The sequence below is a fragment of the Mercenaria mercenaria genome, chromosome 2, assembly GCF_021730395.1.
Source record: "Mercenaria mercenaria strain notata chromosome 2, MADL_Memer_1, whole genome shotgun sequence".
Taxonomy (NCBI): Eukaryota; Metazoa; Mollusca; class Bivalvia; order Venerida; family Veneridae; genus Mercenaria; species Mercenaria mercenaria.
In genome coordinates, this window is record NC_069362.1 from 106,459,815 (window position 1) to 106,471,959 (window position 12,145).

The 12,145-nt window shown below is 35.2% G+C and overlaps 1 protein-coding gene across 4 annotated transcripts; it reads right to left on the minus strand.

Annotated features, from left to right (window-relative positions):
- Nucleotides 1-1,189: 1,189 nt before the first annotated feature.
- Nucleotides 1,190-9,681, minus strand: LOC123562428 (solute carrier family 22 member 4-like). 4 transcript variants are annotated; one of them, XM_053537447.1, is made up of 9 exons: nucleotides 9,604-9,681; nucleotides 8,005-8,335; nucleotides 7,004-7,425; nucleotides 6,224-6,442; nucleotides 5,671-5,805; nucleotides 4,560-4,642; nucleotides 3,466-3,583; nucleotides 2,083-2,155; nucleotides 1,190-1,888 (listed from the first exon to the last, which is right to left on the minus strand). In XM_053537447.1, exons 1-9 carry the CDS (start codon nucleotides 9,654-9,656, stop codon nucleotides 1,724-1,726), a joined length of 1,599 nt encoding a protein of 532 aa, XP_053393422.1. In that variant the 5' UTR covers nucleotides 9,657-9,681; the 3' UTR covers nucleotides 1,190-1,723. The 4 variants fall into 4 exon arrangements, with proteins under 4 accessions (XP_053393422.1, XP_053393425.1, XP_053393424.1 ...); XM_053537450.1 differs by lacking the exon at nucleotides 9,604-9,681 and adding an exon at nucleotides 9,419-9,597 and having other exon boundaries at nucleotides 1,194-1,888; XM_053537449.1 differs by lacking the exon at nucleotides 9,604-9,681 and adding an exon at nucleotides 8,762-8,940 and having other exon boundaries at nucleotides 1,195-1,888.
- Nucleotides 9,682-12,145: the final 2,464 nt, after the last annotated feature.

The window sequence follows — 12,145 nt, forward strand, 5'->3', positions numbered from 1 at the left end:
TTTTTTTTCAAACGTTTTCAGAACATCTATTAATACTTCTGAAATGTTTTTTCTTTGTTAAAAAGAAAGGAATCAATCGACTTATCTGCCTAATTAATGACAGAGTCTTCACGTGCACCAGATTAATACAATTAAGTGTCACATTCCTCCATTTCGTTAATATTTTCAAGTACCTCTCCATGTTCATTGTCATGATTAGAATCGTTTCATATCTGAAAGTGTTTCTTGATTTGAAAGTGACTGACTTGTCAAAAGTTTTGATTTATTTGGAATGTGATTTCAGTTTTATTACCTAGTTTTTGATCGGTGAATAAATTAAGCCATTTTTCAATGTTTTTGAGTGACGGTATTTTGGAGGAGTATTTTTTCTTGTTGCAGAACTTGCCTTTAGTGAGATAATTGTGTTCATTTGAATTAATCTCTTCGGAAAAAAAGGCCTTGGCAAGATATTGTTTTTCTTTTAAGTTTTTAGGTGAGATCTACTTTTTTCTTTTCGCTCGAGACTTTCCATCTGTAACGGATAAACAATGTCTGCATGATACTTGAATATATAAAAGTTTTATAATTTGATTAAAAAATTAGTCGTTCAATCATAATTCACACACATGCTTCAAAATAACTTTAAGACATCAGATTTAAAAAGGTAAATGACAATCCCTGTAACTGCACCTCTTTTGTTATGAATATAACTACTTATTTGTTGTCAGACGTCCTAACGCTAACCGTCCGCCACAGCGCCACCACTACTGTATAGCGCCATCACTGATATGAAAGCGCCACCACTTTTAAAAATGCTGGTGTATTTCATTTACAGGACACTTTAATAATACTAATGTATGTCTGTGCGAGTATCTTACACATTTAGACCATTTGCAAACGCGATAATGTTCATATAGTGTGTCTATGCATCGAAATTTAGCTGGAATGCATACAGATGTCAAAATTTACAAACGCCGAAATCAGGAGAAAAGCTCTTGGCACCACAATTTACATAATATCTTAACGAAATTACAGTCAACTTGTAGTAATAATGTTCTTACGCGGCACTACATTCTCCGATTTTTTAAATGATTTATATCAACGAAAATGTAACGTAAAATATAAATTTTACTCACCTGTTTATATTTTTACACCGGTGATAGCTGCACCACGGAAATTTCAATAGTTCTTTCCCTTATCACCACTTTTTGGTGGTGGCGCTAGGGTTTAGTAGCCGTGATGTGGGGAAGTTGGCAGTTACTTGCAGTTATTACTGGTACAGAATCCAGGAACACTGGTTTGGTTAACTGCAGGCCGTTACATAATTGAACTGCTGTTGAAAAATAGCGCTTAACCCAAATAACAAACAAATTTTAACTATATCAACTCAAAGGACATTTAATTTTTTTGTTTTAACTTCCCCCAGATTTAAAAGCCAGTAACCAAATGGGAAGCTTACTTACTGGCTCTCGAAATATTGCAAGTTGATCGAAATTATCGTCGGTAGCTTTTGTGATAGATGTTCACCATTTAAGCACTTGTGATTACATTTCAAATTCCTATGAATTACTACACCTTGACATCTTTTTTATGTGATTTACTGTATCAATCTAAATTATTGCTATACAAATATGCATAAAATGTTTGATGCCGTCTCTACCACAAAACCTTTAAAACATTCGTTTTTAAAGCATTTCATGACAAATCAGTAGTGTGTCTATAAGTTTAGTGTACAATATTTTGTTTAAACAACTTGGCTGCCGTTTTCTTTTATCAAGTGACCCCTTTTCTCTCCAATCTTGTCACTAAGGTTGGCGTCCATAGTTTCCGGAAGTCCGAAACTTCCAATAACACACAGCACAGAAGCAGCGGCGCATGCGTAATACAACAATCCAGGTACATGCGCATTCTACAAATAAAGATCAAATATGTAGAAACATCAAATGAATCACAAAAAATCAGATCTGTTTAAAGCAACATCAGTTTATACTTATTGCATCATAACAGATAAGAGAGTCATATAGTAGTGTAAGATATAATTATGTACGCTTATGGAGCAATTTAATGTCATGTGATTCTATAAAGCAATAAAAAAATATTTACCAGATACACAAGTTGTGGTCCAACCATTGCGCCAATTCTACCAGTTACGCTCAAACTTCCAAAAGCAATATTTCTGAAATGATATCATAGTTTAATACAACAGCTGATACGCCCAAAGTTCTAGCACAGAGGATGAGGAAGTAGAATTTAAAGATTTTTTTGGGGGGTGGGGGGTTGTGTTTGGGGTGGGGAGGAGAGTGGGGGTGGGCGTGGTTTGACGCAGCCGTGGTGGAATACTTAGGAAGAAGAAAATTAAAGATTTTTTAGGGATGGGGAGAGGGGAAGTTTGGCGTATGGCATTTATATGCACGTGTGTGGATGATTGATATGGATTGTTTAATACAAAGGGCAGATTTGAGCCGTTTAGGTGACCCTGGTCTTTGACCTACTGACCAACTTCATGCGATCGGCACATTGTCTCATTGCCACCTACCTACATGCCAAGATCGAAGTCAATACTTCGAATGGTTATTAAGTTATGTTCTGGACACAAAATATGACGGACAGATTTGACATTGTTATGACCTTGAACTTTCACCTATAGACTTGGTTCAAACACTCTCTACATCGTCTTATTGCCACTACCTATATATATATATATATATATATATATATATATATATATATATATGCCAAGATTGAAGTCAATACCTTGAATGTTATATATGTATTAAGTTATGTTCCGGACACGAAATATGAGGGTCAAATTCGACTTCTGAGCTCCGTTTGTGACAGATCTTTGACCAACCGACCTGGTTTATGCTCTGAACATTGTCTTATCGTCATCTACCTATATGCCTAGTTTAAAATTATTACATTAAATTGTTTTTGAGTTTTGCTCCGGACAAAAAAATATGACGGACGGACGGGCGGAGGGTATTTATGTGGCTACTCATTTGTTCTCTCTATTGTTCTTTTAGCCATATAAAAGAAAACTAGCTGCATAAACGTTTACGGAATGAATGACATCAAAGAAAAAGTACAGTTAACTATTGTTCCTATAGCTACCTAAGTAAGCAAATGTAAGCTCGGTCAGACGCACGCGCCATCACAGAATACGTCCGCGCTTTTCCAAAAACGGGCGTTTAATAAGATTCCCCTTAGCAAGAGAATAGAGTAACTATAAACGGTTGAGGACATCATAGCAAGATATACACGTCACTGACTGATAACGACCGGCAACGTATATGCATGTTGTGTATAACAGTACCGTTTTTCATTGATATAGCTTAGTAATAAACATGTAGTTTACAAAGGCATAGGATGGTTGAAGTAGAAATACGATTTATGGAAAACATAATGTTAATTTCCAGAGAAAAAGAAAACAAACAACGAAACACATTAACGTTATACTTAGTTTTCTGGCAATTTTAAACCAATTACCTGATGACAGTAGGATATAGTTCTATAGTCATTGTCTGCACAGGTCCCCATGCAGTAGCGATACCAGTGTGTGCCAGCAAGGCGAATCCGTTGGTCAAAGAGTCTTTATTTGGAGCATCTGTTGGTAAAAATTTGAATATCTGCACTTGAAATTGATCGACAGGTGTTTGACTTATAACTAATCTGAAATTTAAATCACTGAGTGGCATGCTAAGAATTGTTGAAATTTGTGCATTGCACAGTTTTCTTCGATGATTTTTACATTTTACAGATAAACATACTCTGATACAAAACCATTGAAGTTATACGCGCGAAAATAGGTGACAAATTAAGACAGCATATTATAGTGCTTTGTCTTTTTTTAAGACAACCAATTGTTTTTGTCATTGTTCATTGTCCGTGTCCTTAATACTAAAAATAAATAGCCACGCCTCTACCATTACTAGAGCGTATATGATGGTAATTTATTCAAATATAAGGTGAACACTGCATGCACTAGTGGACCGGACCGATAGTCATCAACGTTTAACCCTTATCATGCTGGACATGATTGATTCTGCCTTTGCGACCAGTGCTGACCAAGATCAGACTGCACGGATATTATGATCTGCACTGTTCGCTATTCAGCCAGTACCTTTTTGGTAAACACCCCTTTTAACAGTTAATGGTACGGTCCAAATTGGAAGATGGACCAGTCCTTTATAGAAAATTAGCATGATAAGGATTAATGTCTGAAATTTAGACTTAGACCTCAAATCTCTAAAATTTCAAATCCATGTAACCTCCGCTAAAAACATGCGAACTGCTGAAATGTTGCAGTGTTTTACTGTAGCATACCAATATTTTTAGCTAAATTCATGAAAAGATGTTTTTTAAAAAATGAGAGAAATTTAAAGTCCAAATCTAAGCGGTATATAAGTTCTGGATTAAACAGAATTATTACTGATCCGTTTCCGAGAATAATTTCTCGAAGCTTTCGTTATTTAACGATATTTTAGTTCTATTAGAACCAAAAATGTAAGTTTCAAACCAACTGAGCCGATATGATTTTGATTAGCCGTGACAAAAACTTCACTAAAATTTAAAACTGATACCTATTGTCTGAACAATGCCAACAACAAATCCACTGATAGCGACAATGGTGTAACACAAAATGGAGGTCGATCGTCTTCCAAATCTGAAACAGATTATGTTAGATAACTCCTTGTAATCTAAACACTACTCCTCAAGAAGTTAATTCTCTTTATTAAACTTTTGCTTTGTTTTGTTTTTCGTGTTTGTTTTGTTTTGCTTTTGTTGATTTCTTTAGGACTAACACGTACAATATAAAGAGCTTCAGGAGATGCTTTGTTCGAACCCGGGGCCTCGGAATACCGTTCCGATGCTCTATCGACTGAGCTACCCGGCCGCCTACACACTTTCTCTCCGTTTTAATATATTTCAAGTTCTATACCGTGACATATAGAGCTCCTTCAGTTTGGAACCGTCCATGTTTTCAAACACGTTTGTTTATTTTATGAGGAGTATGGTTCAAGTAAACAAGTAAACATTTAAGTAAAATCATTCATCAAATGTTTTATTACTGCGCAAATCTTCAAAGGACGTAACAATAGTACATTCAGATCAACGGAATATGAAAAAGTGTAAGTATCATATGGAACAGATATAACAAATATATCGGCAATGAAGCCACTGACAAACCCCATTTGTCTAGTACCACTTGTCAAGCATAAACTGTGAGTTTTATGATATAGAACGCTGAACAATTCATGGATATGTGCAGAGGAAATAAATCTTGTAAATGTAAAACGAACAAGATGTGTTTGGTAAACACGCATGCTCCTTATGATGGCCTCTCGAGATTGTTATGACCTTTATCCTTTGACCAACTGACCCAAGAAAAACTAGAGGTCATCTACTGACCGCATGCAACCATCCTAAGAAGTATGACGCCTTTAGACCAAAGCGTTCATCAGTTATCGATCGAAAACCGTTTTCACTCTCAAGGTCACTGTGACCTTGACCGTCACTCAACTGACCCCAAAGCAATAAAATTCTTCTAATGACCACGGGCAATTCTCTGTCCTATGACATTTGATGCCTGTAGGCCTAAGTGTTCATCAGTTATCGACCGGAAACGAACCGACGACGGGCGGACAGGCGGACTACTATGTCTCCGCCTTGGGGTTATAAAATAATTCATACTTATTTTGGAGCCACAGTGCAATTGCCTTGGATGGTATACCCGTCAGGGCAAACAAGAAGAAGTTCAAATATAGGTTTCCTGACAAAGACTGAACACCATAGCTGATACCATAGGAAATAAGTCCCAGACCTACCCTGAATAACAAAAAGAATGCTAATACATGTACAATATTTTAGAACTGAGTCTGTTTAACTAGACAACTTGAGTTACATGAAATTACTAATAATTCATCCAAGAATTGTGGTCATAAATATATTTTCATTACGTTTTCGCAATAAATGAAACATGTTACAGATATGCATGATAATGTATGTACAATGTATTATTATTCTGATACAAACGGATGTAACATAATGTAACAGATTCAGTTAAAATACTTTATGAAAGGGCAGTATGCAGGCGGCACTTAAGAAGAAGAAAACTGAAAGCAAAGATAAGCGTCATACCATTATAACGTAGACACTAGGAGTATGTCGAGCAAACCTTATATTTGTTTTAAATACAGCTTAATGGATAAGACATGTACATGTGTGACAACCGTAGCGAGCTTACCAATTAAAAGACGACAAAACGGAAATCTTGATCAGCTTCTTGGATCTGAATAAATCGATAAAAGTATATTTTCTGTCACTTTTGCCCTCTGGTTTTACAAGATGTTCGCTAACATCGAAGTCAGGTCTACCATTGTAGACTGCAACCTTCTCGATAATGGCCCTTGCTTTTTCTGGCTTATCGTGGGCAATGTACCATCGGAAACTTTCTGGAATCACGCTGTAGATGTGTAAAATCTACTTATTATACGATGATGCATTATACGTGTCTCATTTTATTATACGGATCTCAGAATATGTGCAAACAAAACATAAAGAATTTAACTCATAAGATGTTAATTCTTGTATTTGCATCAGATGTGATCTACATTTTTTGCAAGAAAACTACTTCTGGATTTCGCTTTAATCGAGACTATCATGTGTTTTTATGCACCATTCTACAGAACTTCTGGTGGTTAAGATGAACTGTATGAATGTTAAATTACGTAATAGATCTGAAGTTTAATGTTAAAACGATTCCGATAAGGTATTTCCATTTGAAAACCATTTTGGACATTAAAAGCGTCATTTATTGTTTATGAAAAATTTGACTTTTTAAAAGGTCCTACTGTCAGAACCAGAGACCTTTAAAAGAATATGTAAATATATGCACATAATCTTAATTTTCAAAAACAACGCGGAATTTTAAGAGAGAGAGAGAAAAAGAAAGTTACAGTGTTAGAGGATCAAACATCATATTGCGCATTTAAAAAATTTAAACCAAACAAAACTATCTACGTACAACCAAGCGAAAAGACAAGGAACTCCCATTATTGCAATCATTAACTGTAAATATCTCCAATCCTGAATAAGCCACGCGCATAACGCCAGGACGCATTGTTCTATAGGCCAGGAGGGAAATCCAATTATCCAAACCCTCCATTTTGACAGAGAAAACTCCGACAAGAGGCTGTACTGCGTGGTAAGGAAGAAGCCAGCTCCCATACCAACAAAAAGCCTCGCAACTCCAAACATTATCCAGTTCACCGACAGGAAACCTACAAGATTGGCCAAAGTAATTAGCACTATGGATGCGAAGAATGGTGGTTTCCTCCCAATCAAATCTGCCGTTTGTCCCGCTAAGACGTTGCCAGCAAGAACCCCTGCCAGTTGGAGAGTCATTATTGTACTAGGGATGTAATCACGTTCACATACCAGGTTAAACTGGAAAAAAAGGAATTTGGTATTTTTGAACTTATTACAGATTTAATGATAAAAATCTTTAAAACTTGAAAAGTGACAAAATAAGAATACATACAATCACCTTATTAACTGATATCTATACAGTGGAATGATGACTTTTCAGTATCATTTATTAGCCCAGAAATTTATTGATTTGAATCATACAATGTAGAATTCATCATTTACATTTCATATTTGAATTTACTAAAGGAATGAATGTCATATTTTTAGATATTTGTACGAGGTTTCGGGTTTTAAATGTGTGTTAAACAAAAATAAATATGACATTTATTACTTTTGCTTCTTTTTATAGTCATTGTTTTCAAATTATTTCAAATCTCTGTACTGGCAGTATAATAAAAAGTGACTTGAAAAAGTAGTCCAACATCGGAAGCAGCACAAATATCCGAATAAATTTGTTTTGCACTCTTGTAAAAAAATCTGTTAGCCAATCAAATTGAAGGAAACGGTCCAAAAAAGAAACAAATCTTTATTTCTCAAGAATTTACCTTATAAAATAACAAAAATATGTAGTTATTGCTCAATAGATCTTTCACCTACCTCACTTACGATGGTTTTCATCCGGCTACCGAAGGCAAAACTAGAGCATTTAGTGGTGTTAACCCCATAACATGACTTCGCTGGACATACAGTTACTTCACTTCCGTTTTCAATCTGTTTACATGACGTAATGTTATTCATCAACAAAGCGTTTTTGTCCTCGCACCACCAAGGCGGTGTTGCAGACATTATTATCATAGACATTATAGTAAAGCAGACGATAGTTTTCATTACGTGAACTATAACACTCATTCGAATCTGATACCGTCCACATCCACCAATATCGTGAATGATTTGATCAGGACTCGTTTGACCTTCCATCTTGTGTAATCTGTAAATATATATATGTGGAAAATATATATGAGATGAACCACTTTCCCCTTTTTGCCTTGACCTATAATCACTGCGCTCAACGCCAATGGGTACGTATCACACAAAATTGTAAGAAAGGCATCCGACTGGCTATCGGCAGATTTGTAGTTCTATAAATAGTGCCCATCTATGAAGTAAATGTGGTCCCAAAAATGTGGCCTTCCTTTCTTAAAACCATGAAAGTCTCACGTGATCTTATTTTTTTTTTGGTAAATGAACCCTAGCCGCAAACAATATCGGTCTGTTATGACTTTATGCAGTGAAAACCTATATTGGTCGCTGCAAAACAGAATTTATTTCCAAACGATTGATTTTGGAGGAGATTATCGGAATCATGTTGGTTTAGCGTCACACCGAAGCAGTTATAGATCATATAGCAACCTACCAGGTATAGGTGCCTCTCTAGGTATTATTTCATCACCGGCGGGTACCTGGATAGAACCACCGGCATTCTGTAAGCCAGTTGGGTAGCTTCCTCACGTGAAGAATTTCATGCCCAAAGTGAGGCTCGAACCCACATCGGTGAGGGGCAAGTGATTTGAAGTCAGCGACATTAGCAGCTTGGCCAAGGAGGTCTCGCAAAAAAATTTAGAATGGTGTATTATATCAATGGTATTGTTTTACATGTAAATAGAAATCAAGGAGATATTGGAGATATTGTGTTGCGGCGTCGATGGAACTAACTATGATCCATTGATACCATCTAAGGAATGTGGCATAATTCTTATATATGTGTAGTGACGTCTTGTTTTTGTTTAAGATATGGAAACGGTCGTATAAATTAGTAACTCAATCCCCTTTTCTGTATAATGCTAAATGCTGATTGTTAGGAATTATTAAGAAAGATCTTAAAGTTTAAACAAAAATATCAGCAAATAATGTATGCTGTTTTATACATTATTTCAGAGCTTACATAATAATAATACTTTATGTTAATCAGCTCGGCTGAAAATATAAAATACTTGAAGCTTGCTTTTGATTGCATCTGTAAATTAAACAGAAAACTATTTAGTTAAAAATGTTGTTTCGCACACATACTTACAAAAATACTTCGACTCACCACTGTCCGTATGTTCGTTAACTTTTTATATCCCTATACATATATGTGATACACAAAACTGTGCCGTTTCTCTTGCTGTAACTTTCGTTGAAAAAAAAACAATTTAAGCAGTATTACTGAAATTAGAATGTCTTCAAAGTTTATATCATTAGTTAAGTGCTACTTACTTACTGCCTAAATGCTTCCGAAAATGCAGAGGCAGTACCGAAATTTTGTTCATACTACTCAATAATACGAATGTATGTGTTCACGCATATATTATTCAGAATCTTGATCATAATTATACACTCTTTTTTTAAATTATTCAAGGTATTGCATATACATATGCTAAAATTGCGTTGGATATTAGGTTGAAAAAAGTTCAAAGAGAGGGTAAGATTTTCATGATAACACAGTATGCGCTATTTTCTTTTAATTCTTTCTTTTCTTTCCTTTTTTTGCAATGAACTAGATATCTACCACAACAAAATGCGTACATCGATTGTTGCAGCTAGTACGGTACTACATTTGAATGCGGGTGTAACACAAAAATAATAATAACCTATGAAAGTCGAGTGGATATTTACATGCACATCTTCATGCACAGTCAGTTGTTTATTATGTGACAACCCACATTTAACAATTACGAATTTATCCAGCTACAGCTGCACATGTGTCACGTTACGTTCATTGCATTCATACACGTTTCTAAAGCTTTATGTAAACGCCCGCAAATTGTACTTTTGTTTTGAACACTAAGGAAGTATTAGCTTTAGCAATAAGATTCATATACCATAATGTTTGTTTAAATGTACAGATTCCATGTTTAATTTGCTTGATTAAAATAAAAAAAAAGGGGCACGTGCTTGATTTTTGTTGGAAAATCACACTGTTAATGATAATTTTCACGTAAATTTTGTATGAACAGCAAAAGAAAAGACGCCAAAGATACGACAACGCTGCTTAGTGATAACGGGCTACTGTTTTGACGACGTCCGCGCAAAGTCAGAGAGAATATTCCTGAGATGACATCGCAGTTGTTCCATCTGGTAAACAGAATAGCCAATGTTAAATGCGACAAAATGTATGCAATTTATAATATAATCATGTTTTCAAATGGAAAGGAAATGTAATGTAAAGATAAGAAATTATTTTTTTCGAAGTTCATGCGAAATGAACGAAAAATTATCACTCAAGTATGAAGGACAAAAAACACTCTATGCATATAATTGAGTCGTAGTTGCTTCGCTCTATTTCTTACATTTAACATATTTAGGTGCACATAATCTTGTCAAGTAACAGAATCCCTAGGAGAGTAACCTTTTATGAATCTAATAATTTTGTTTTGCATCACCTATAATTTGTGTTTTTAACCTTTATTCAGACCTTCATACCAGGACGAACAAGAGTAAACAAAATGACATTGTAAAAGTGCAGAACATAAAAGTTCCTTGTGTTAAAATCCAGACATCTATTTTGTCTATATTAGGACACCTGATAAAAATTGTCTATTGATAAATCTAGGTATTTGACCTGACAAGAATTATTTATACTATGACGACGCTGGTCCAAGCTTTCTTAGCTTTCGCTTTGGGCCAAAGAGAATGAATTCTGTTTTACCTAGCTTAAGGGATAACTTATTGTCTATTAACCAGTCTGAGCAACTTTCCAGTACTTGACAGAAATTAAATCTGGATTTTCATAACTAAACAAAATTGTGCTATCATCAGCATATAAAATAAGTCTACAGTCTTTATCTATGCTAGTAATCATGTCATTAACATAGCATAGGAACAGGAGGGGCCCTAATAAGCTGCCTTGAGGCACACCACAAGTAACCGGGTTAGCATTTGACATTGACTTTCCTAGACTAACGACTTGACCTCTACCTAAAAGATAGGACTTAAACCATGGAATTGACCTACCTGACCCCCATCAGCTGTAATTTTCTAAACAGGAGATCATAATTAACTGTATCAAAAGCTTTCGAAGGTCTAACATTATCATACCTGTATAATGATTTTTGAAGCATTCCACTTAATAGTATCTAACAGATGAATCATATACATCCACATCTACGGAAATACTCACAACTATCACTTTCTGATCATGACTGGGGGTCGAGGTAGTAGTTAAAAGCTTGTTGCTATGTTACATGATATTTATGTTAAGAAAGTAAGAGCAGTAGTATATACGCTTGTTAAAATTAAAATCAGGATGATGACATTAGTACATATACGAGTCTGTGTCAGATGTGAAGCACTGAAGGTTCACACTGTCCTTGATGTTATAAGATAAGGCGTTCCAGTATCTGATTGTGCAGGGAAAAAACGAGTTCATGTGATATTGTGTTCTTGAAGACGGAATGATAAAGTTTAAATTTCTAGAGGTTGTCAAGTGATTATGATCTACAGAGACGAGGTTGTGTGATATTTTATACAACATTATAAGAGATGCATGTAATCTTCTTTGTTCTAATGTCTGCCATTTAAGAGTTTTAAGCTTACGCTGCTTGGTATGAATAGTCGTTCATAACATATCTGGCTGCAGCTCTTTGTACCTTTTCTATCTCATATGCCAAGTGTTTCTGCCATGGATGCCATATGGTGTTACAGTATTCTAATTGTTTGCGAACGTATATTTTGTAGGCAGTTTCTTTGATATTATGATTGTTACATTGTACATTTCTTTTTATAAATCTGAGGGCGTTACAAGCTTTGGAAGATGTAA

What these genes read in the sequence shown, in the direction of transcription:
- LOC123562428 (XM_053537447.1), bottom strand. Translation starts at nt 9,656, where the DNA reads ATGAACAAAATTTCGGTACTGCCTCTGCATTTTCGGAAGCATTTAGGC. An exon ending in TGGCATTGTTCAGACAATAG is followed by an intron (nt 3,584 to 4,559) that starts GTATCAGTTTTA and finishes TTTTACCAACAG; the next exon opens with ATGCTCCAAATAAAGACTCT. An exon ending in CTATATCCTACTGTCATCAG is followed by an intron (nt 2,156 to 3,465) that starts GTAATTGGTTTA and finishes ATATCATTTCAG; the next exon opens with AAATATTGCTTTTGGAAGTT.